Raw genomic sequence first — 22,119 nt, 5'->3', positions numbered from 1 at the left:
GTGCAGCTCCATTCAGAGATGGGTGTGGTGTCTGTTTCTGTAGCACTCCTGTCCTGTGCACCGGCAACATTTCCTGTATCTTCGTTTTGTGAATTGTTTTGTAATTTGTGTCTGTAACATGACCCAAGCAAAGGGTCACCCCTTTGAGTCTGGTCTGCTTAAGGTTTCGTCCTCAAATGATCGGAGGGAGTTTTCCTTACACTGTCGCACTGTCAACTTTGTTGTGATTTGGCGCTATACAAATGAAATAAATTCATTTTAATTTATTAAACCAAATTAATTTCAATTCATTTCACTTTAAATTGTTTTGTTCGTTGTTTTGCCAAATCAAACCTCTTTTTATAAGGATGGCAATGATCACAGGACCTGCTGCCAGCTGAGTCTGAGTCCACCATTAATATCAAATACATTAAGTAGTAAAATTACCAGCATGGAGAGTAAACAGAACAATAAGCTAATCAATATAATAATCAGCATGTGGGTGACTGAAACATTTTCAAACTGTGTAACAATTCATTTTGGTTGATGTTACTGTCCGTTCATAACTCGCAGTGCATTTGGTTTTTTCTCTCTCCCTTTTTGTGACAACCAATCACAGCTCTTAGAGGACTGTGTCACACCTAGCAACAAGGTCAACCCCGCCTCCTCACAGAGATAAAAGTTTATGTCCCCTCCTTGCTCAGACTTGCTCTCAGACACGTCTTTACTCTGAGATGCTCCGTGTATTCGGCTCCTGCTCTTACTTCCCTTCCACTTGGTCTCAGTGTCGACCTTTAATATGCTGACCTTTAATATGTCTGTCTTTCTCCTCTCCATCATGTCTCCCTTTACCAGTCAGACTGCCAACATTCAAAGTCTCGACTCTCACTTCCACACTGAGAACTTTCCTCCTTTCCTGATGCCTCTGGACACATTCTCCTCTTCTTCTTCTTCATCCTACAGTAGCCTACGTTCTACCAGCGCCCCGTTGGACCCTGTGTCCTGGCTTTCCAAGTGGCTGAACTAGACCGAGTCTGTGTTTCTGAAGTTGTATGTCTGGCTGGGACATCTTTGGGTCGCAAACAGTGATTTGTTTTTACTCGGTGGTCAGTTGTTGCATCACTCATGGTATCAAGTTGAACCACCGTTGTGCCACCGTTCAGCTGAAAACTTAAAGTGGACCAACGTCTGCTTCTCCAGCAAACGTGGGCACAGCAGCACTGAAGGTCACATGACTGTCTTTTCAATCAAACCTACAGAGCTCCGCCCACTTCACTGCTGAACGTGTCCCATCAGCCAGCGGCGTTAAAGGCTGATGGACGTCGTATTCGATGACGACCGAACGCATCACGTGAAGAAATTCACATCCAAGCAACAAAAACACAGAATAGCAGCGACATTACGGAGCTTTATTCTCGTCATCGTGGGCCGGACTGCAGGAGGCTGGACAACATGCAGCGGAGCCGAGACAGACAGAGAGAGGTAGGAGAGAGGACAGACAGGTGGACAGACAGACAGACAGAGAGAGGTAGGAGAGAGGACAGACAGGTGGACAGACAGACAGACAGAGAGAGGTAGGAGAGAGGACAGACAGGTGGACAGACAGACAGACAGAGAGAGGTAGGAGAGAGGACAGACAGGTGGACAGACAGACAGACAGAGAGAGGTAGGAGAGAGGACAGACAGGTGGACAGACAGACAGACAGAGAGAGGTAGGAGAGAGGACAGACAGGTGGACAGACAGACAGACAGAGAGAGGTAGGAGAGAGGACAGACAGGTGGACAGACAGACAGACAGAGAGAGGTAGGAGAGAGGACAGACAGAGAGAGGTAGGAGAGAGGACAGACAGGTGGACAGACAGACAGACAGAGAGAGGTAGGAGAGAGGACAGAGAGAGGTAGGAGAGAGGACAGAGAGAGGTAGGAGAGAGGACAGACAGGTGGACAGACAGACAGAGAGAGGTAGGAGAGAGGACAGACAGAGAGGGGTAGGAGAGAGGACAGACAGGTGGACAGACAGAGAGGGGTAGGAGAGAGGACAAACAGGTGGTCAGACAGACAGAGAGAGGTAGGAGAGAGGACAGACAAGTGGACAGACAGACAGAGGTAGGAGAGAGGACAGACAAGTGGACAGACAGCCAGAGCTAGGAGAGAGGACAGACAGGTGGACAGAGAGACAGACAGACAGAGGTAGGAGAGAGGACAGGCAGGTGGACAGACAGACAGACAGAGGTAGGACAGAGGACAGGCAGGTGGACAGACAGACAGACAGAGGTAGGACAGAGGACAGACAGGTGGACAGACAGACAGACAGAGGTAGGAGAGAGGACAGGCAGGTGGACAGACAGACAGACAGAGGTAGGAGAGAGGACAGGCAGGTGGACAGGCAGACAGACAGACAGAGGTAGGAGAGAGGACAGGCAGGTGGACAGGCAGACAGACAGACAGAGGTAGGAGAGAGGACAGACAGGTAGACAGACAGACAGACAGGAATACTGACTGACAAACAGGTGGAGAAGGAGCTGTTATGTTACTTGTGATATTTACAGGCAGGTGGACAGACAGGAGGACGGACAACAGGTGGATAGGGAGTGTTACAGTCAGGTAGGTAGAAGCAACTAAAAGGTTATTGGCCATCTTCCAGAGGTTCCACCCTCTTTTCATCTCCTTCGGCTAATCGCCCGTGAGAAGGGGCGGACTCCGCAGACTGAGGGGAGGAGTGGGAGGACGAGGAGGACGACACAGGGAGGGGAAGGTCAGGGACTTGCTCAGTCTGCAGCCTCCCTCCTTGATCTACCTCCACTCCCATCAGCACCTCCTCTGCTGCTCGTCCTCCATGAGACCTTGGGAGCTGCAGGCGGGGAGTCGGGCTGTCTCTCCCTGTCTCCGTGGACTCCCTGTCCTGTCGCTCCCCATATGGGAGGACTTCCAGGCCCAGGTTGGAGGTGCTCAGCTGACGCAAATCCAGCTCCGGGGGGCTGCTGCTGCTTCGAGCTTCCCCACCCTGACCTCCTCCTCCTCCTCTCTTACTCTTGCATTGGTGGGAGGAGGTGGCAGGGAGCCCGTCAGGGAGGATGGACTGGATCTTGGGGAGCCAGCGTTTGCGGACCCGCCGGGCGTTGGTGCACATGTCCGCTGCAATGACGTTCATCTCACTCTCCTTAAAACCCGGAGCAAAGTTCTGACAGTAAACTGAGGAGAAGCAAGAGGAGGAAGAGGAGGAGCAAATGAGTCAAAGCAAGAGGAGGAGCAAAAGAAAGCAAGAGGAGTCAAAGCAAGAGGAGGAGTAAATGAGTCAAAGCAAGAGGAGGAGCAAATGAGTCACAGCAAGAGGAGGAGTAAAAGAATCAAAGCAAGAGGAGGAGCAAAAGAGTCAAAGCAAGAGGAGGAGCAAATGAGTCAAAGCAAGAGGAGGAGCAAAAGAGTCAAAGCAAGAGGAGGAGCAAATGAGTCAAAGCAAGAGGAGGAGCAAAAGAATCAAAGCAAGAGGAGGAGCAAAAGAATCAAAGCAAGAGGGGGAGCAAATGAGTCAGAGCAAGAGGAGGAGGAGGAAAAGAAAAGGATTAAAAAATAAAAAAAAATATTTCCATCAAGTCAAAGTTATACTATGTGAGTGTGTCTGTTTGTGTGTTTATGTTTGTGTTTCTTTGTGTGTGTGTTTCTGTAAGTTTGTGTGTTTCTGTATGTTTGTGTGTTTCTGTAGCTTTGTGTGATCTTTGTGTGTGTTTCTGTACGTTTGTGTATCTGTATGTGTGTGTGTTTCTGTAAGTTTGTGTGTTTCTGTGTGTGTGTTTCTGTGGGTTTGTGTATCTGTATGTTTGTGTGTTTCTGTGTTTTATGTGTTTGTGTGTTTTCTGTGTTTGTGTGTTTTATGTTTTCTGTGTTTTCTGTGTTTGTGTGTTTTATGTTTTCTGTGTTTTCTGTGTTATGTGTTTTGTGTGTTTTCTGTGTTATGTGTTTTGTGTGTTTTATGTGTTTTGTGTGTTTTATGTGTTTTGTGTGTTTTATGTGTTTTGTGTGTTTGTGTGTTTTATGTGTTTTATGTGTTTGTGTGTTTTATGTGTTTTGTGTGTTTGTGTGTTTTATGTGTTTCTGTGTTTTCTGTTATGTGTTTTGTGTGTTTTCTGTGTTGTGTTTTCTGTGTTATGTGTGTTTTCTGTGTTATGTGTGTTTTCTGTGTTATGTGTGTTTCTGTGTTTTATGTGTTTCTGTGTTTTGTGTGTTTTGTGTGTTTTATGTTTTGTGTGTTTCTGTGTTTTCTGTGTTATGTTTTATGTGTTTGGGTGTTTTATGTGTTTGTGTGTTTTATGTTGGGGAAGTGTAGTGACATGGACCCACAACAGGGGGCATAAATGAACGGACAATGGATGAGCCAAAAAGATAACAATTTACTGTTGTGAATGTGCACAACGGAATACAGACAATCACAGATTTAGAATCCAGTCAAATATACAAAGGTGACGTTTGGGCAGGCTCGAGGATAGAAGACGTCTGTCCAGAGAAGCCGGGCCCCACACGATTTCCACTGCCGACGGATCTGGAGCACATTGGAGCCACCAAGTCCTGAGTCCCCAGGTGGCCACCGTCTCCAGCTGTCAGACCTGGTACTGCTGGCAGGAAGCAGAAACAGTTTATGGTGGGTGTGTGCACACCCAGCAAAATAGTCAGCAAACAGTCCAGTTCCTTTTGAGGGTAAATCTCCACCTCCAACACAGGAACACAGTTTGTGCAGAGCCTGAAAGTGCCACTTATCTGGTTTGGAGTGAGGGGTGAAGAGCGTCACTCCTCTACTAACCACAAACCCAGCTCCCAGCTGAAAGTAGGCAACAGGTACTCCTGCAAAAAACTCAGAGAAAAAACACGTGCGTTCGGCACAGAAAAATGGCTGAGGGTTTTACCTGACGGGTAGAACGATATCTCGGCAGGGAGGTGGAGTTGCTGTCTGGCTTTTATGGATGGATGGAATGATGAGATGATGAGTGGCACCTGCCACTCCCGGCTGCTTCCTGGAGGCGGCTGCGCCCTCTCGTGCCTGAAGCCCGCACTTCAGGCAGGGCGCCCTCTGGTGGTGGGCCAGCAGTACCTCCTCTTCAGCGGCCCACACAACAGGACCCCGACCAGGCTTGTCGGGATGTCGTGTGTAGATGTCGGCCAGGAGGGCCGGGTCCAGGATGAAGCTCCTCTTCACCCAGGAGCGTTCTTCGGGTCCATACCCCTCCCAGTCCACTAAATACTGGAACCCCCGGCCCTTTCGACGGACGATGATCCGGGCAGGAGGCAGCGCCGGTCTGGGGGTGCAGAGGGGCGAGGTGTGGGGTGGTTTGATTCGTGAGACATGAAATACCGGGTGGAGCCGCAGTGAAGCTGGGAGCTGTAGCTTCACTGCGGCTGGGCTGAGAATCTTGAGGATCTTGAATGGTCCAATGTATCGGTCCTTCAACTTAGGAGAGTCCACTTGTAAGGGGATGTCCTTTGTTGAAAGCCACACCTCCTGCCCGGGCTGGTATGCAGGGGCCGGGGAACGCCAGTGGTCTGCATGGGCCTTGGCCCTCGTCCGGGCCTTCAGCAGGGCAGAGCGGGCGGTGCGCCACACCCGACGGCATCTTTGTAGCTGGGCCTGGACCGAGGGGGCACCGACCTCTCCCTCCACCATTGGAAACAATGGGGGCTGGTACCCCAAACACACCTCAAATGGGGAGAGGCCGGTAGCAGAGGACACTTGGCTATTATGAGCGTACTCAAACCAGGCCAGATGGTTACTCCAGGCCACCGGGTGCACGGAGGTCACACAGCGGAGGGCCTGTTCTAGCTCCTGGTTCACCCACTCTGCCTGTGCGTTCGTCTGTGGGTGATACCTGGACGAGAGGCTCACGGTGGCCCCCAGTTCTCTGCAGAAACTCCTCCAGACTTGAGAGGAGAACTGAGGACCACGATCCGAGACAATGTCAGTTGGTATCCCATGCAGACGTACAACGTGGTGGACCAGGAGGTCTGCGGTCTCCTGGGCTGTTGGGAGCTTTGGGAGGGCCACGAAGTGGGCCGCCTTGGAGAATCGGTCCACTATCGTGAGAATGGTCGTCATGCCCTGGGACGGCGGGAGGCCCGTGACAAAGTCCAGGCCGATGTATGACCAGGGGCTGGAGGAGTCCCTGGGTCTTTTTATGGTCAGCCTTGCCCCTGGCACAGGTGGTACAGGCCTGGACATACTCCCGGACGTCGGCCTCCATGGACGCCCACCAGAAGCGCTGCCGGACCACTGCCACGGTTCTTCACACCCCTGGGTGACAGGAGAGCTTGGAACCGTGACTGAAGTCCAGGACTGCAGCTCTGGCTTCTGGTGGGACGTATAGTCGATTCTTCGGGGCGATCCCCGGGTCCGGGATCCGTGCCAGGGCCTCCCGGACGGTCTTCTCCACGTGCCAGGTGAGGGTGGCCACAATAGTGGACTCGGGGATGACAGGTTCCGGTGGATCTGACAGCTCAGTTTTGACTTCCGCTTCATGTACCCGGGACAAGGCGTCAGATCTTTGGTTCTTGGTCCCAGGGCGGTAGGTGATCTGGAAGTCAAAATGCCCGAAGAACAGTGACCAACGGGCTTGCCTGGGGTTCAGACGCTTGGCGGTCCAGATGTACTCCAGGTTCCGATGGTCAGTGAAAACCGCAAATGGCACCGCAGCTCCCTCCAACATGTGTCTCCACTCCTCAAGAGCCTCTTTCACCGCAAGGAGTTCCCGATTGCCCACGTCATAGTTCCGCTCTGCCGGGGTCAACCTGCGGGAAAAATAGGCACAAGGGTGGAGGACCTTATCGGACTCCCCGCTCTGGGACAGCACGGCTCCTATCCCTGAGTCAGAGGCATCCACTTCAACCACAAACTGGAGGCTAGGATCGGGCTGCACCAGAACTGGTGCAGTCGAAAACTGGCGTTTCAACTCCCTAAATGCGGCTTCACACCGATCTGACCAGGTGAAGGGGACTTTAGAGGAGGTCAGGGCTGTCAGGGGACTAACCACCTGACTGTAGCCCTTAATGAACCTCCTGTAGAAATTTGCAAAGCCGAGGAACTGTTGCAGCTTCCTACGGCTTGTTGGTTGGGGCCAATCTCTCACCGCCGCAACCTTGGCCGGATCAGGGGCGACGGAGTTGGAGGAGATTATGAACCCCAGGAAGGACAAAGAAGTGCGGTGGAACTCGCCCTTCTCGCCCTTCACAAACAGCCGGTTCTCCAACAACCGCTGCAGGACCTGACGTACATGCTTGACATGAGTCTCAGGATCTGGAGAAAAGATGAGTATATCGTCCAGGTATACAAAGACGAATCGGGGCAGGAAGTCACGCAAGACATCATTTATCAAAGCTTGGAACATCGCGGGGGCGTTGGTGAGGCCGAACGGCATGACCAGGTACTCAAAGTGACCTAACGGGGTGTTAAATGCCGTCTTCCATTCGTGTCCCTTCCGGATCCGAACCAGGTGGTACGCATTCCTAAGATCTAGTTTGGTGAAAGTTTTGGCTCCATGCAGGGGCATGAACACTGAATCCAACAGGGGCAAAGGGTATCGGTTGCGAATTGTAATCTCATTCAGCCCTCTGTAATCAATGCAAGGACGGAGTCCGCCGTCTTTCTTGCCCACAAAAAAGAAACCAGCACCCATCGGGGAGGTGGAGTTCCGGATCAGCCCAGCAGCTAACGAGTCCCGGATGTAGGTTTCCATTGATTCACGTTCTGGACGTGAGAGGTTGTACAACCTGCTGGACGGGAACTCAACGCCCGGGATCAAATCAATGGCGCAATCATACGGACGGTGTGGGGGAAGAGTGAGTGCCAGATCTTTGCTGAAGACGTCAGCGAGATCGTGGTATTCCTCAGGCACCGCCGTCACATTGGGGGGGACTTTAACCTCCTCGTTAGCAGTCAAACCGGGGGGAACCGAGGATCCTAAACACTCCCGGTGGCAGGTTTCGCTCCACTGAGCCACAACCCCAGACGGCCAATCAATCCGGGGATTGTGTTTTATCATCCATGGGAAGCCCAAAATTACGCGGGAGGTAGAAGGTGTTACAAAAAACACAATCTCCTTCCGATGATTCCCAGACACAACCAATGTTACGGGCTGTGTCTTGTGTGTGATTAAAGGAAGAAGGGTGCCATCTAGCGCCCGTACCTTCAATGGTGACGGAAGGGCCACTAGAGGGAGCCCTACTTCCTTTGCCCATCTGCTGTCCAACAGATTCCCTTCCGACCCCGTGTCCACCAGTGCTGGGGAGTGAAGTGTTAGATCCCCACTCGGGATCGTAACTGGGAGTCGTGCAGATTTACGTGCGTACCCCTCGTGCGTGTTATGACCCACCCTTAGCCCAGTCTCTAAAGGCGAGTGTTGTTGTTTTGACCGTTTGGGGCAGTTTTTCTGTATGTGCTCCTTTGAGCTGCAAAGGAAACACTCCCCATTGGCCAGCCTCCACAATCTGTCATCTGGTTTCATTTTGGCCCTGCTCGTTTCCCTAGCAACGTCAGCAGGGGGAGCTGTTGCCACACGGAGTCCTCTGGCTGTGGAGCGTGGGGAAGACGGCTCCCTTTCGGACCCGGAAGGAAGAGGGATGGCTCATGCCTGACCACGCCCTTCGCCTCGCTCCCGTCGACGTTCTTCTAATCGATTGTCTAATCGTATGACCAGGTCGATAAGCCCGTCTAAATCCCGTGGCTCGTCCTTAGCCACCAGGTGCTCCTTAAGAACCAGACACAGTCCGTTTACAAAGGCGATGCGGAGTGCAACAGTATTCCAGCCGGCCCTCGCTGCTGCGATGCGGAAGGCGACTGCATACTCGGCCGCACTCCGACGCCCCTGTTTCATAGACAGTAGCACATCTGAAGCGGTCTCGCCTCTCTTAGGATGATCGAACACCAGTCTGAACTCCCTCACAAACTCAGTATATGTTGTTAGGAGCCATGACTTCTGCTCCCAGAGCGCCGTAGCCCAGGCGCATGCCTCACCTCGAAGCAAATTAATAACATAAGCCACCCGGCTGGAGTCCGATGTGTAAATGATGGGACGCTGTGCAAAGACGAGCGAACACTGCATTAAGAAGTCTGCGCACGTCTCTACACAACCTCCATACGGTTCCGGGGGACTTATGTATGTTTCAGGGGACGGTGGGGGGGTTCGTTGAACGACCATTGGAACGTCTATATTCGGCACCAGGTCAGCAGGAGGAGGAGCTGCAGCCGCGCACCGTGTGGGTGCTTCCACCTGTGCGGTGAGAGCCTCCATCCTACGATCGAGTATGACATTCTGCTCGGTCACTAAGTCCAACCGAGCAGTGAAGGCGGTTAGGATTTGCTGCAACTCACCTAACACGCTTCCTGCTGGCGCCTGTGCACCCTGTTCTTAAAAGGGAGTTTTTCCTTCCCACTGTCGCCAAGTGCTTGCTCACAGGGGGTCGTTTTGACCGTTGGGGTTTTTAGGTAATTATTGTGTGGCCTTGCCTTGCAATGTGGGGCACCTTGGGGCAACTGTTTGTTGTGATTTGGCGCTATATAAATAAAATTGATTGATTGATTGTTCTTCCATTGGTTGTTCACTCGATGGTTGACGCCCCTCGGGATCCATGACGTTGGCCGAGATATCCTGTTGGGGAAGTGTAGTGACACGGACCCACAACAGGGGGCGTAAATGAAGGGACAATGGATGAGCCAAAAACATAACAATTTACTGTTGTGAATGTGCACAACGGAATACAGACAATCACAGATTTAGAATCCAGTCAAATATACAAAGGTGACGTGTGGGCAGGCTCAAGGATAGAAGATGTCTGTCCAGAGAAGAGCCGGGCCCCACACGATTTCCACTGCCGATGGATCTGGAGCACACTGGAGCCGCCAAGTCCTGAGTCCCCAGGTGGCCACCGTCTCCAGCTGTCAGACCTGGTACTGCTGGCAGGAAGCAGAAACAGTTTATGGTGGGTGTGTGCACACCCAGCAAAACAGTCAGCAAACAGTCCAGTTCCTTTTGAGGGTAAATCTCCACCTCCAACACAGGAACACAGTTTGTGCAGAGCCTGAAAGTGCCACTTATCTGGTTTGGAGTGAGGGGTGAAGAGCGTCACTCCTCTACTAACCACAAACCCAGCTCCCAGCTGAAAGTAGGCAACAGGTACTCCTGCAAAAAACTCAGAGAAAAAACACGTGCGTTCGGCACAGAAAAACGGCTGAGGGTTTTACCTGACGGGTAGAATGATATCTCAGCAGGGAGGTGGAGTTGCTGTCCGGCTTTTATGGATGGATGGAATGATGTGATGATGAGTGGCACCTGCCACTCCCGGCTGCTTCCTCGAGGCGGCTGCGCCCTCTCATGCCTGAAGCTCGCATTTCAGGCAGGGCGCCCTCTGGTGGTGGGCCAGCAGTACCTCCTCTTCAGCGGCCCACACAACATTTTAATGTTTGTGTGTTTGTGTGTTTTCTGTGTTATATGTTTTATGTGTTTGTGTGTTTTAATGTTTGTGTGTTTGTGTTTTGTGTGTTTTATGTGTTTGTGTGTTTTAATGTTTGTGTGTTTCTGTGTTTTGTGTGTTATGTGTTTGTGTGTTTCATGTGTTTTCTGTTATATGTTTTATGTGTTTGTGTTTTATGTTTTGTGTGTTTTAATGTTTGTGTGTTTCGTGTGTTTTCTGTGTTATATGTTTTATGTGTTTGTGTGTTTTGTTTTGTGTGTTTTAATGTTTGTGTGTTTTCTGTGTTATATGTTTTATGTGTTTGTGTCTTATCCCATAATGAGCACGTTTATGAGTCTTGCAAGAATGTTGCCTGTGGAAACCATGTTGGTAATGCTTTACGATTCCATGTCTATAATAGTGCTTCACGACGTTAGAAAAGACAATGTGCTCCATAAGCTTGCATGGGATTGAGATGAGGGATACAGGCCCATAGTTCCCTGGTAAAGTACGGCTTCCCTTCTTAAAGATGGCAGTAACGTTGGCTTGCCTCCAGTCAGATGGTATCTCCCCTGTCTTCCAAGACTGCTGGAAAATCACATGGTGTATTGGAGCAATCTCTGAGGTGATTTCCTTAAGGATGTGAGCTGGAATAGCATCAGGTCCAGTAGCCTTCTTTGAATTAACGTCATTGAGAAGTTTTGCAATACCCTCTGTGGTAAACGTGATGTCAGGCGTGGTGGCATGAGGACTCTGACCCAGGTCACGTACCGATGCAAGGTCTGGTGGAGTAAACACTGAGTGGTACTGGTGACTGAGGATCTCAACTTGCTCTTCGCTGTTGGATATCTCTCGATGACAATCCTTGAGGATGGTAATTCCAATGGAGTCAAATTGTGTTGACTTTTCGTAAGACCACAATCTTTTCCCAAGTGATGGTTTCTCAAAGTTGGCAGAGAAGTATCTCTCTAGGCCTGCTGACAAAACTCATAATGTCAACAAAAAGCATAACCTGTTTATTTGATCCTATACCAACAAAACTGTTTAAGGACATGTGGCCCACTCTTGGACCAACTGTGCTGGAAATTATTAATCTCTCATTAACTTCTGGATCTGTTTCTAAATGTTTTAAATCTGCAGTGATTAAACCATTACTTAAGAAACCTAATCTTGACCCTAGTGTATTGAAAAACTATCAGCCGATATCAAATCTATCATTTTGTTCTAAAATCCTGTAAAAAGTGGTGTCATGGCAGCTCGTAGACTGTCTTATTGAGAATAATCTCTTTGAGCCACTGCAGTCTGCTTTTAGAAAATATCATTCCACAGAGACGGCTCTCATTAAAGTGGTGAATGATCTTCTGCTTACAATGGATTCGGACACCACTACGGTTCTGTTGCTGTTAGCTCTCAGTGCTGCATTTGATACAGTGGATCATCATATTCTACTTGATAGGCTGGAAAATCATTTTGGGTTTACTGGGAGTGCCCTTGCATGGTTGACGTCATACTTGACCAGTCGTTCTCACTGTATTTTGTACAGTAACACTACCTCTAACCTTAGTGACATGAAATTTGGGGTTCCACAGGGGTCTGTCTTAGGCCCCCTGCTTTTCTGCCTTTATATAGCACCCCTTGGGCACATACTGCGGCATTTTGGGATTACCTTTCACTGCTATGCTGATGATACTCAGTTATACATACTGATAACTGCTGGTCATCTCATCCACATAAAATCCTTAGAAGATTGCCTTGCATCAGTGAGAAGTTGGATGTCTAGAAACTTCCTACTTTTAACCTTTGATGAGACTGAAATGATGGTTCTTGGTCCAGTGAGACATCGGCATCAATTTGACCAGTTAACGCTCAGCCTCGGCTCGTGTGTCATACATCACACTGACAAAGTGAGGAACCTTGGGGTAATTTTTGATCCTATGTTGTCCTTTGACCTCCAAATTAGAAATATTATGAGGACTGCTTTCTTCCACTTGCGAAATATAGATTCGTCCCATCCTGTCTACGGCTGATGCTAAGACCCTGATCCATGCGTTTATCTCTTCTAGACTGGACTACTGCAATGTTTTATTTCTCTGGTTTACCGCAGTCCAGCATTAGGGGTCTCCAATTGGTTCAAAATGCTGCTGCCTGACTTTTGACATGAAGCAGAAAGTTTGACTACATTACACCCATTTTGGCATCTCTTCACTGGCTTCCTGTCCCAGTGAGATCAGATTTTAAGGTTCTGCTACTGTTGTGTGGGCCGCCCGAAGAGGAGGTACTGCTGGCCAATGCCAGAGGGCGCCCTGCCTGTTGTCGGGTTTCAGGCACCAGAGGGCGCAGTCACCACCCAGGAGCCAGGACTAACAGCTGTCAGAAATCATCTCATCACCATCCCATACCATAAAAGACTGGAGGAGACACCACATCTCTGCCGAGATATCAGCTTACCTCTAAGGTAACCTGTCAGCCGTTTTGACTGTGCCGTACGCACAAGTTCTCTCTTTTCTGAGTGTTGCAGGAGTTCCTGTCTACTACTGCCAGCTGGGAGCTGGATTTGTGGTTAATGGAGGAGTGACGTCTTCACCCCTCACTCCAAACTGGCTAAGTAGCACTTTTCAGGCTCTTCACGAACTGTGTTTCCTGTGTAGGTGGTGGAGGTGTTTTCCCACCCTACTACAGTGAGAACTTATTTTGCTGACTGCTTACTGGGTGTCCACACACCCACCCTTAACCTGTTTTTGTTCCTGCCAGCAGTACCGGATCTGACAGCTGGAAGCAGAGGCCACCTGGGGACTCGGGACTTGGCGGCTTCAGTATACTGCAGGTCTTCGTTGGCGGCGGAACCTGGTGGGCCCCGGCTCTTCTCTGGATAGGCGTCTCCTACCCTTGGGCCTGCCCACACGTCACTCATTGTATCTTGTGATTGACTGTCTAAAAACAGTATTTGACCTGTTGTGCACTTTTGCTGCAATAAATTGTATTTATTGGATTATCTATTGACCGTTCATTTGCACCCCCTGTTGTGGGTCCGTGCATTACACTTTCCCCAACAGGATATCTTGGCCAATGTCATGGATCCCGAGGGGCACAACCCACCCGTTGAACAGTCAATGGAGATGCAAGGTGCACAGGCTTCTGCAGGAGGAATAATGGGTGAGTTGCAGTAATTCTTGGCCGCCTTCACTGCTCGGTTGGATTTGGTAACCGAGCAGAATGTACTACTCAATCGTAGGTTGGAGGCTCTCACCGCACAGGTGGAAGCGCGTGCACAGAGCGCGGCTGCTGCTCCTCCTCCTGCCGACCTGTTGCAGAACAGGGATCCTCCAGTGGTCGTACAATGGACCCCCCCCATCCCCTGAAGCATACATCAGTCCCCTGGAGCAGTACAGAGGTTGTGTAGAGACGTGCGTGGACTTCTTAATGCAGTGCTCGCTCGTCTTCGCTCAGCGTCCAGTAATGTACGCGTCAGACTCCAGCAGGGTGGCTTATGTTGTCAATTTGCTTCGAGGTGAGGCACGCGCCAGGGCTACGGCGCTTTGGGAGCAGAATTCACGGCTCCTAACGACATACACTGGGTTCGTACGGGAATTCAGACAAGTGTTTGATCACCCTAATCAAGGCGAATCTGCTTCCACTCTGCTGCTGTCCATTCGACAGGGGCGTGGGAGCGCTGCAGAGTATGCAGTCGACCTCCGTGTCGCGGCCGCGAGAGCCGGTTGTAATACGGTAGCGCTCCGCGCCGCCTTCATAAATGGACTGTCTTCGGTCCTGAAGGAGCACCTGGTGGGTAGAGATGAGCCGCGGGATTTAGACGGGCTTATTGATTTAGTCATACATTTAGACAACCAATTGGCCAAAATAAAATTAGAAAACAGACAGAGGAGGCTGGCCCGCGGAGAGTGCTTTTTCTGCGGCTCTAATGAGCATTTGCAGAAACAATGCCCCAAGCGGTTAAAACACCAACGCTCGCCCTTAGAGATTGGGATAAGGGTGAGCCATAACACACACGCGGGTAATGCACGAAAATCCGCACGAATCCCAGTTGTGATCCTCTGTGGGGATTTAACCCTTCAAGCCCCAGCACTAATCGACACGGGGTCAGAAGGGAATCTGCTTGATAGCAGATGGGCTAAAGAAGTAGGGCTCCCTCTAGTGGCCCTTCCTTCACCAGTGAGGGTACGGGCACTAGATGGCACCCTCCTTCCACTAATAACACACCAGACACAGCCCTTAACACTGGTTGTGTCTGGAAACCACAGGGAGGAGATTGTGTTTTTCGTAACACCTACCTCCAGAGTTATTTTGGAAGCACAATCCCCGGATTGATTGGCCGTCTGGGGTTGTGGCTCAATGGAGCGAAACCTGCCACCGGGAGTGTTTAAGATCCTCGGTCCCACCCGGTGTGACTGCTAAAGAAGAGGTTCGAGACCCTCCCAATCTCACAGTAGTGCCAGCTGAGTACCACGATCTTGCTGACGTTTTCAGCAAAGATCTGGCACTCACGCTTCCCCCGCATCAACCGTATGATTGTGCCATTGATTTGATTCCGGGCGCTGAGTTTCCGTCCAGCAAACTGTACAACCTCTCACGCCCCGAACGTGAATCGATGGAGACCTACATCCGGGACTCTTTAGCTGCCGGGTTGATCCGGAACTCTTCCTCCCCGTTAGGTGCTGGCTTCTTTTTTGTGGGCAAGAAGGACGGCGGACTCCGTCCATGCATTGATTTGAGAGGGCTGAACGAGATCACGGTTCGCAACCGATACCCGTTGCCCCTATTGGATTCAGTGTTCACGCCCCTGCATGGAGCCAAAATATTCACGAAATTGGATCTTAGGAATGCGTATCACCTGGTTCGGATCCGGAAGGGAGACGAATGGAAGACGGCATTTAACACCCCGTTAGGTCACTTTGAGTACCTGGTCATGCCGTTCGGCCTCACTAACGCCCCCGCGACGTTCCAAGCATTGGTAAACGACGTCTTGTGGGATTTTCTGCATCGGTTCATCTTCGTATACCTAGACGATATCCTCATCTTCTCCCCGGATCCTGAGACTCAAGTGCAGCATGTACGTCAGGTCCTGCAGCGGTTGTTGGAGAACCAGGTGTTTGTTAAGAGCGAGAAGTGCGAGTTCCACCGTACTTCTTTGTCCTTTCTGGGGTTCATCATCTCCTCCAACTCCATCGCCCCTGATCCGGCCAAGGTAGCGGCGGTGAGAGATTGGCCCCAACCGGCAAGCCGTAGGAAGCTGCAACAGTTCCTCGGCTTCGCTAATTTCTATCAGAGGTTTATCAAGGGCTATAGTCAGGTTGTTGGTCCCTTACAGCCCTGACCTCCCCAAAAGTTCCCTTCACCTGGTCGGATCGGTGCGAAGCCGCGTTTAGTGAGTTGAAACGCCGGTTCTCTACTGCGCCAGTTTTGGTGCAGCCCGATCCTAGCCTCCAGTTTGTTGTGGAAGTAGATGCCTCTGCTCAGGGATAGGAGCCGTGCTGTCCCAGAGCGGGGAGCCCGATAAGGTCCTCCACCCCTGTGCCGATTTCTCCCGCAGGTTGTCCCCGGCAGAACGGAATTATGACGTCGGCAATCGGGAGCTCCTGGCGGTGAAGGAGGACCTGGAGGAGTGGAGACACTTGTTGGAGGGAGCTGTGGTTCCATTCACGGTTTTCATTGACCATCGGAACCTGGAGTATATTCGGACCACTAAGCGTCTGAACCCCAGGCAAGCCCGTTGGTCTCTATTTTTTGGACGTTTTGACTTCAGGATCACCTATCGCCCCGGGACCAAAACCCAGCGGTCAGATGCACTGTCCCGGGTGCATGAAGAAGAAGTCAAGACGGAGCTGTCGGATCCACCAGAAAACATCATCCCGGCGTCCACTATCGTCGCCACACTGACGTGGGACTTGGAGAACATCATCAGGGAGGCCCTGATGCGTCACCCGGAACCCGGCGGTGGACAACTTCACCGTTTGTACGTCCCACCAGACGCTAGGACTGCAGTTTTGGACTTCTGTCACGGTTCTAAGCTCACCTGCCATCCAGGGGTGCGAAGGACCGTGGCAGTTGTCTGGCAGCGGTTCTGGTGGGCATCTTTGGAAGCCAACGTCCGGGAGTATGCCCGGGCCTGTACCACCTGTGCCAGGGGCAAGGCAGTCCACCAGCCGGAGAAAGGACTCCTCCAGCCGTTGCCGGTGCCTCATCGCCCCTGGTCCCACATCGGCCTGGACTTCATCACGGGTCTCCCTGTGTTCCAGGGTATGACAACCATCCTGACGATAGTGGACCGGTTCTCCAAGGCGGCCCACTTCGTGGCCCTCCCGAAGCTCCCGATGGCCCAGGAGACTGCAGACTTCCTGGTCCACCACATCATACGTCTGCATGGTATCCCTGCGAACATCGTCTCGGATTGTGGTCCCCAGTTCTCCTCGCAAGTCTGGAGGAGTTTCTGTAGGGAACTGGGGGCCACCGTGAGCCTTTCATCCGGGTACCACCCACAGACCAACGGACAAGCAGACCGGGCTAATCAAGAGCTGGAACAGGCCCTGCGGTGTATGACCTCCGCGCACCCGACGGCCTGGAGTCAACATCTGGCCTGGATCGAGTACGCTCATAACAGTCAAGTTTCATCAGCAACTGGCCAGTCCCCATTTGAAGTGTGTTTGGGGTACCAGCCCCCATTGCTTTCCGGCTGTGGAGGGAGAGGTCGGGGTTCCCTCGGTCCAGGCCCACCTCAGGAGGTGCCGTCGGGTGTGGCGTACAGCCCACTCTGCCCTGCTGAAAGCCCGGACAAGGGCGAAGAGCCATGCAGACCGCCGATGCGCCCCGGCCCCAGAATATCAGCCCGGGCAGGAGGTCTGGCTGTCAACAAAGAAGATTCCTCTCAACACGGAGTCACAAAAGCTGATGGACAGATATATCGGACCGTTTAGGATCACCAAAATCATCAGTCCAGCCGCAGTGAAGCTGAAACTCCCAGCTTCACTGCGGATCCATCCTGTTTTTCATGTCTCCAAAATTAAACCATACCACACCTCGGACCTTTGCACCCCCGGACCTGCGCCGCCTCCTGCCCGCATCATCGACGGCGAGCCTACGTGGACTGTCCGCAGGCTCCTGGATGTTCGCCGGAGGGGTCGGGGTCTCCAATATCTGGTGGACTGGGAGGGTTACGGACCTGAAGAACGCTCCTGGGTGAAGGGGAGCTTCATCCTGGACCCGGCCCTCCTGGCCGAGTTCTGTCAGCGACACCCCGACAAGCCAGGTCGGGCACCAGGAGGCGCCCGTTGGGGGGGGGGGGGGGGGGGGGGGGGGGGTTCTGTTGTGTGGGACGCCCGAAGAGGAGGTACTGCTGGCCAACGCCAGAGGGCGCCCTGCCTGTTGTCGGGTTTCAGGCACCAGAGGGCGCAGTCACCACCCAGGAGCCAGGACTAACAGCTGTCAGAAATCATCTCATCACCATCCCATCCCATAAAAGACTGGAGGAGACACCACATCTCTGCCGAGATATCAGCTTACCTCTCAGGTAGCCTCTCAGCCGTTTTGACTGTGCCGTACGCACAAGTTCTCTCTTTTCTGAGTGTTGCAGGAGTTCCTGTCTACTACTGCCAGCTGGGAGCTGGGTTTGTGGTTAATGGAGGAGTGATGTCTTCACCCCTCACTCCAAACCGGCTAAATAGTACTTTTCAGGCTCTTCACGAACTGTGTTTCCTGTGTAGGTGGTGGAGGTGTTTTCACACCCTACTACAGTGAGAACTTATTTTGCTGACTGCTTACTGGGTGTCCACACACCCACCCTTAACCTGTTTTTGTTCCTGCCAGCAGTACCGGATCTGACAGCTGGAAGCAGAGGCCACCTGGGGACTCGGGACTTGGCGGCTTCAGTATACTGCAGGTCTTCGCTGGCGGCGGAACCTGGTGGGCCCCGGCTCTTCTCTGCATAAGCGTCTCCTACCCTCGGGCCTGCCCACACGTCACTCATTGTATCTTGTGATTGACTGTCTAAAAACAGTATTTGACCTGTTGTGCACTTTTGCTGCAATAAATTGTATTTATTGGATTATCTATTGACCGTTCATTTGCGCCCCCTGTTGTGGGTCCGTGCATTACACTTTCCCCAACAGCTACTAGTCTATAAAATTATTCATGGACTGGCACCTCCCTACTTAGCTGACCTAATTAAACCCTATGTACCGGCCCGGGCTTTACGTTGTCAAGGTGCAGGACTTAAGTCTGGGCTTGAAAGTCTCCACAGAATCTGACTGTTTTATTGACGCAGGGAGATCATTCCACAGAACAGGTGCATGATAAGAGAAAGCTCTGTGACCCACAGACTTTTTATTCACCCGAGGGACACAAAGTATTTATTTTCCTTTACGTATGGCTACCATACAGGCATTGTATAGTTCTACGCTTTTCACTCTTTTAATTCATTTTATTAGTAAATGGAGCGTGCAGCGGCCTCAACTTTATCTAAATTCTGAGTCTTTTAGTGAAGTTTAGGGCTAGTGTCCGGCGATCACTTTAGTATTTCTCTGTTTTTCTTGTTGTTCAAAGCTGACGAATTATACTGTATTGTTTCTCGTTCTGATGCTTGACTTGTTTTTTTCTCTCTGTTTAAGGTGAAGCTCCATCCACAGATGGGAGTTGTATTTGTGCTGACGACCTTCCTGTCCTGTGCACCAACAGCATTTCCTGTATATTTGTTTCTGTGAATTGTTCTGTAATTTGTGTCTGTATCATGGCCCAAGCAGAGGGTCACCCCTTTGAGTCTGGTCTGCTTGAGGTTTCTTCCCCAGAGGGAGTTTTTCCTTACCACTGTTGCTCTGGGGGTTAGTAAGGTTAGACCTTACTTGTGCAAAGCACCTTGAGGCAACTATGTTGTGATTTGGCATTATATATAAATGAAAACAAATTGAAAATTGAAGTCAAGCAACCGAAAACATGAAAAATTATAAAACATGTACGGGGGACATCTGTCTATTAATACAACCCCAATTCCAAAGAAGTTGGGACGTTGTGTAAAATGTAAATAAAAACAGAATACAATGATTTTCAAATCCTCTTCAACCTATATTCAATTGAATACACCACAAAGACAAGATTTTTAATGTTCAAACTGACAAACTATTGTTTTTGTGCAAATATTTGCTCATTTTGAAATGGATGCATTCAACACGTTTCAAAAAAGCTGGGACAGTGGTATGTTTCCCACTGTGTTACATCACCTTTCCTTCTAACAACACTCAATAAGCGTTTGGGAACTGAGGACACTAATTGTTGAAGCTTTGAAGGTGGAATTCTTTCCCATTCTTGTTTGATGTACGACTTCAGTTGTTCAACAGTCCGGGGTCTCCGTTGTCATATTTTGCGCTTCATAATGCGGAGGTGTTCCTTTGTCTCGCTTCATCAGCGAATCGGTCGTGACGCGCAAAGCCTCCACGCAGCTTTCCATGACAAAATCTCTTGTTAAAAGTGAAATCTGCCGGAAAATGGCTGATGTCCAGCTCTTGTGATAACCAGAGAAAGAGCACACGATGGTCTCGTATCCACAGAGCCATCAGCTTAGAAATGATCCAGTGGTTTGTGCCGCGACGTCGCGGCTCAGAGCGCGGCGCACTGACCGTCCTTAAAGGGGTCCTTAAAGCTGTAGTTAAAGTCCTTATTCTCTGTGAAGCCCGTAAAATTTTCACCAAAAGCCAGATAAATTTTTCGAATGGTTTCCAGGTGCCAGTCTCTAACAGCTTCTGAAAAAATTCTGATGGAAAAAAAGTCCTTTTCATTCCGCCATTTCCAGACAATGAAAATCCGACGAGGGGGCGGGACCACTCCTTCCACAAGGCGTGCTCACAGGCGAATGACGTCACCGACAGGCGTGGAAAAACTCACGAATGCGCAAGAGGGTTCAAGCATGTCTGACGTAAAAACATATGAATGAAATCCATATAGTTTTTAAAAAAATAAAAAGGACCGTTACTTTATGGACACACCACGTATTCTGTTTTTATTTAGATTTTACACAACGTCCAACTTCATTGGAATTGGGGTTGTAGATTCACCCTAACAGTTAAGTATAAAGTTTAAAGTAACTCAGGTTGAGTCTTCTGGACTCTCCAGAAAAGCCTAGGCCCCTTTAGCATCCTTAAAAGATTTCTAAACACCATTTAGCTCAAAAGATAGCACAGCAAGAAACGCCACCCGACAAACGCATATCCCTTTTGATCAGTTCCCCACAGACAGGGTTGAAAGATCTCCTCTCGAGTTGCACTGCTGGTTGGTGTCAGGGGGTGAAGCAGAGCGGGTGGCCGTCATGCTGGAGATCACCCAAATGTCTGGCAACAGAGAGAATCAAAGCAAAGTCTCAGGAGCGCTGAATCTCGATAATGATGGGGCGAGTGCTGCTGCCTGTGGGTACACCCAGCCCTTGGTGTGCCCGGTCTATGGAGATGTCAGTGACTGGTAACTTCAGGAGTGCTGGGATAAACTTTTCAAAGAAGGAAATTGGGTCCTGATCTTCTGTGGACTCTTTCACGTTCAGCAAATGAATTTTATCCCGTCTTAAACAGCTCTCAATGTCCACAATCTTGACCAGCAGCTCTGAATTTGTTTTAGCCAAATCAGCCACTTTTTTCTTCAGCGGAGTCACGTTGTCTTCAAAGATGGAAATGCGAGCGTCCGTCTCAGCTAGAGAACAGGCTAACGAGTCGCTGACCGCTGCCACGTCTTCGATTCAATTGCTAACTTTATCAATCTTGACATTCAGTGAGGACTCAAACTTAACAGATGCTTCATTCATGGTGGTTTCAGTACGGTGCACGCCGGCTGCAACCATGTCCGTGATGTGCTTGTGTAAAATCTCTGTGGAAGATTCAGATGCAGCAATGGCGGAGCTAGCATTAGCAGAGCTCTGGCTATCGTCACTGTGCAGAAAAACGTCCTCTGTGAGTCCGCCTTTGTTTGAAAGAATTGGGCATTGTGAATGAGAGCTGACATGTAACTCCTCCAGAAAAAGAAGAGTCGAGGTGCAACGGTAAAAATCAGGCGGTGGGCGGGGAGAGAAGCAGAAACATGGCCGCTCACAGAGACGCCATCTCGAACCTCCCAGTGTTTCTGTGTTTTGGTAGATTTGAGTTTTTGTGCATTTCTGTGTGTGTTTCTGAGATTTGTGTGTTTGAGTTTTTGTGCATTTCTGTGTGTGTTTGAGTGTTTGTGTGTTTTTCTTTGTTCCTGAGTTTTTGTGTGTTTTTCTGTGTGTGTGTTTGTGTTTTTGTGTATGTTTGTGTATTTCTCTGTGTTTTGCGTGTGTGTGTGTTTCTGTGTTTTGTGTGTTTCTGTGTGTGTTGCTGAGTTTTTGTGTATTTCTGTGTTTCTGTGTGTGTTTGAGTGTGTGTTTTTGTTTGTTTCTGAGTTTTTGTGTGTTTCTGTGTGTGGGTATGTGTGGTCTTTTTGTTTGTTCCTGAGTTTTTGTGTGTTTTTCTGTGTGTGTGTGTGTGTTTGTGTTTTTGTGTGTGCGTTTCTCTGTGTGTTTCTGAGTTTTTGTGTGTCTGTGTATTTTTGTGTATGTTTGTGTATTTCTCTGTGTTTTGCGTGTGTGTGTGTTTCTGTGTTTTGTGTATTTCTATGTGTTTCTGTGTGTGTTTCTGAGTGTTTGTGTGTTTTTGTTTGTTTCTGAGTTTTTGTGTGTTTTTCTGTGTGTGTGTGTTTGTGTTTTTGTGT

The 22,119-nt window shown here is 50.2% G+C and overlaps 1 protein-coding gene across 1 annotated transcript in view; it reads right to left on the bottom strand.

Annotated features, from left to right (window-relative positions):
• Positions 1-2,558: 2,558 nt before the first annotated feature.
• Positions 2,559-22,119, bottom strand: part of LOC117510024 (nucleus accumbens-associated protein 2-like) — an 86,171-nt gene continuing 66,610 nt past the window's right edge. Inside the window, exon 5 of the mRNA XM_034169628.1 lies at positions 2,559-3,171. Coding sequence (XP_034025519.1) covers positions 2,606-3,171 — 566 coding nt within the window. The 3' untranslated portion in view covers positions 2,559-2,605. The remainder of the gene's footprint in view (positions 3,172-22,119) is intronic.

This window comes from Thalassophryne amazonica, chromosome 5 (genome assembly GCF_902500255.1).
Source record: "Thalassophryne amazonica chromosome 5, fThaAma1.1, whole genome shotgun sequence".
NCBI lineage: Eukaryota > Metazoa > Chordata > Actinopteri > Batrachoidiformes > Batrachoididae > Thalassophryne > Thalassophryne amazonica.
Note: the sequence above shows the minus strand (reverse complement) of the source record. Positions and strands in the feature narration are given on the sequence as shown.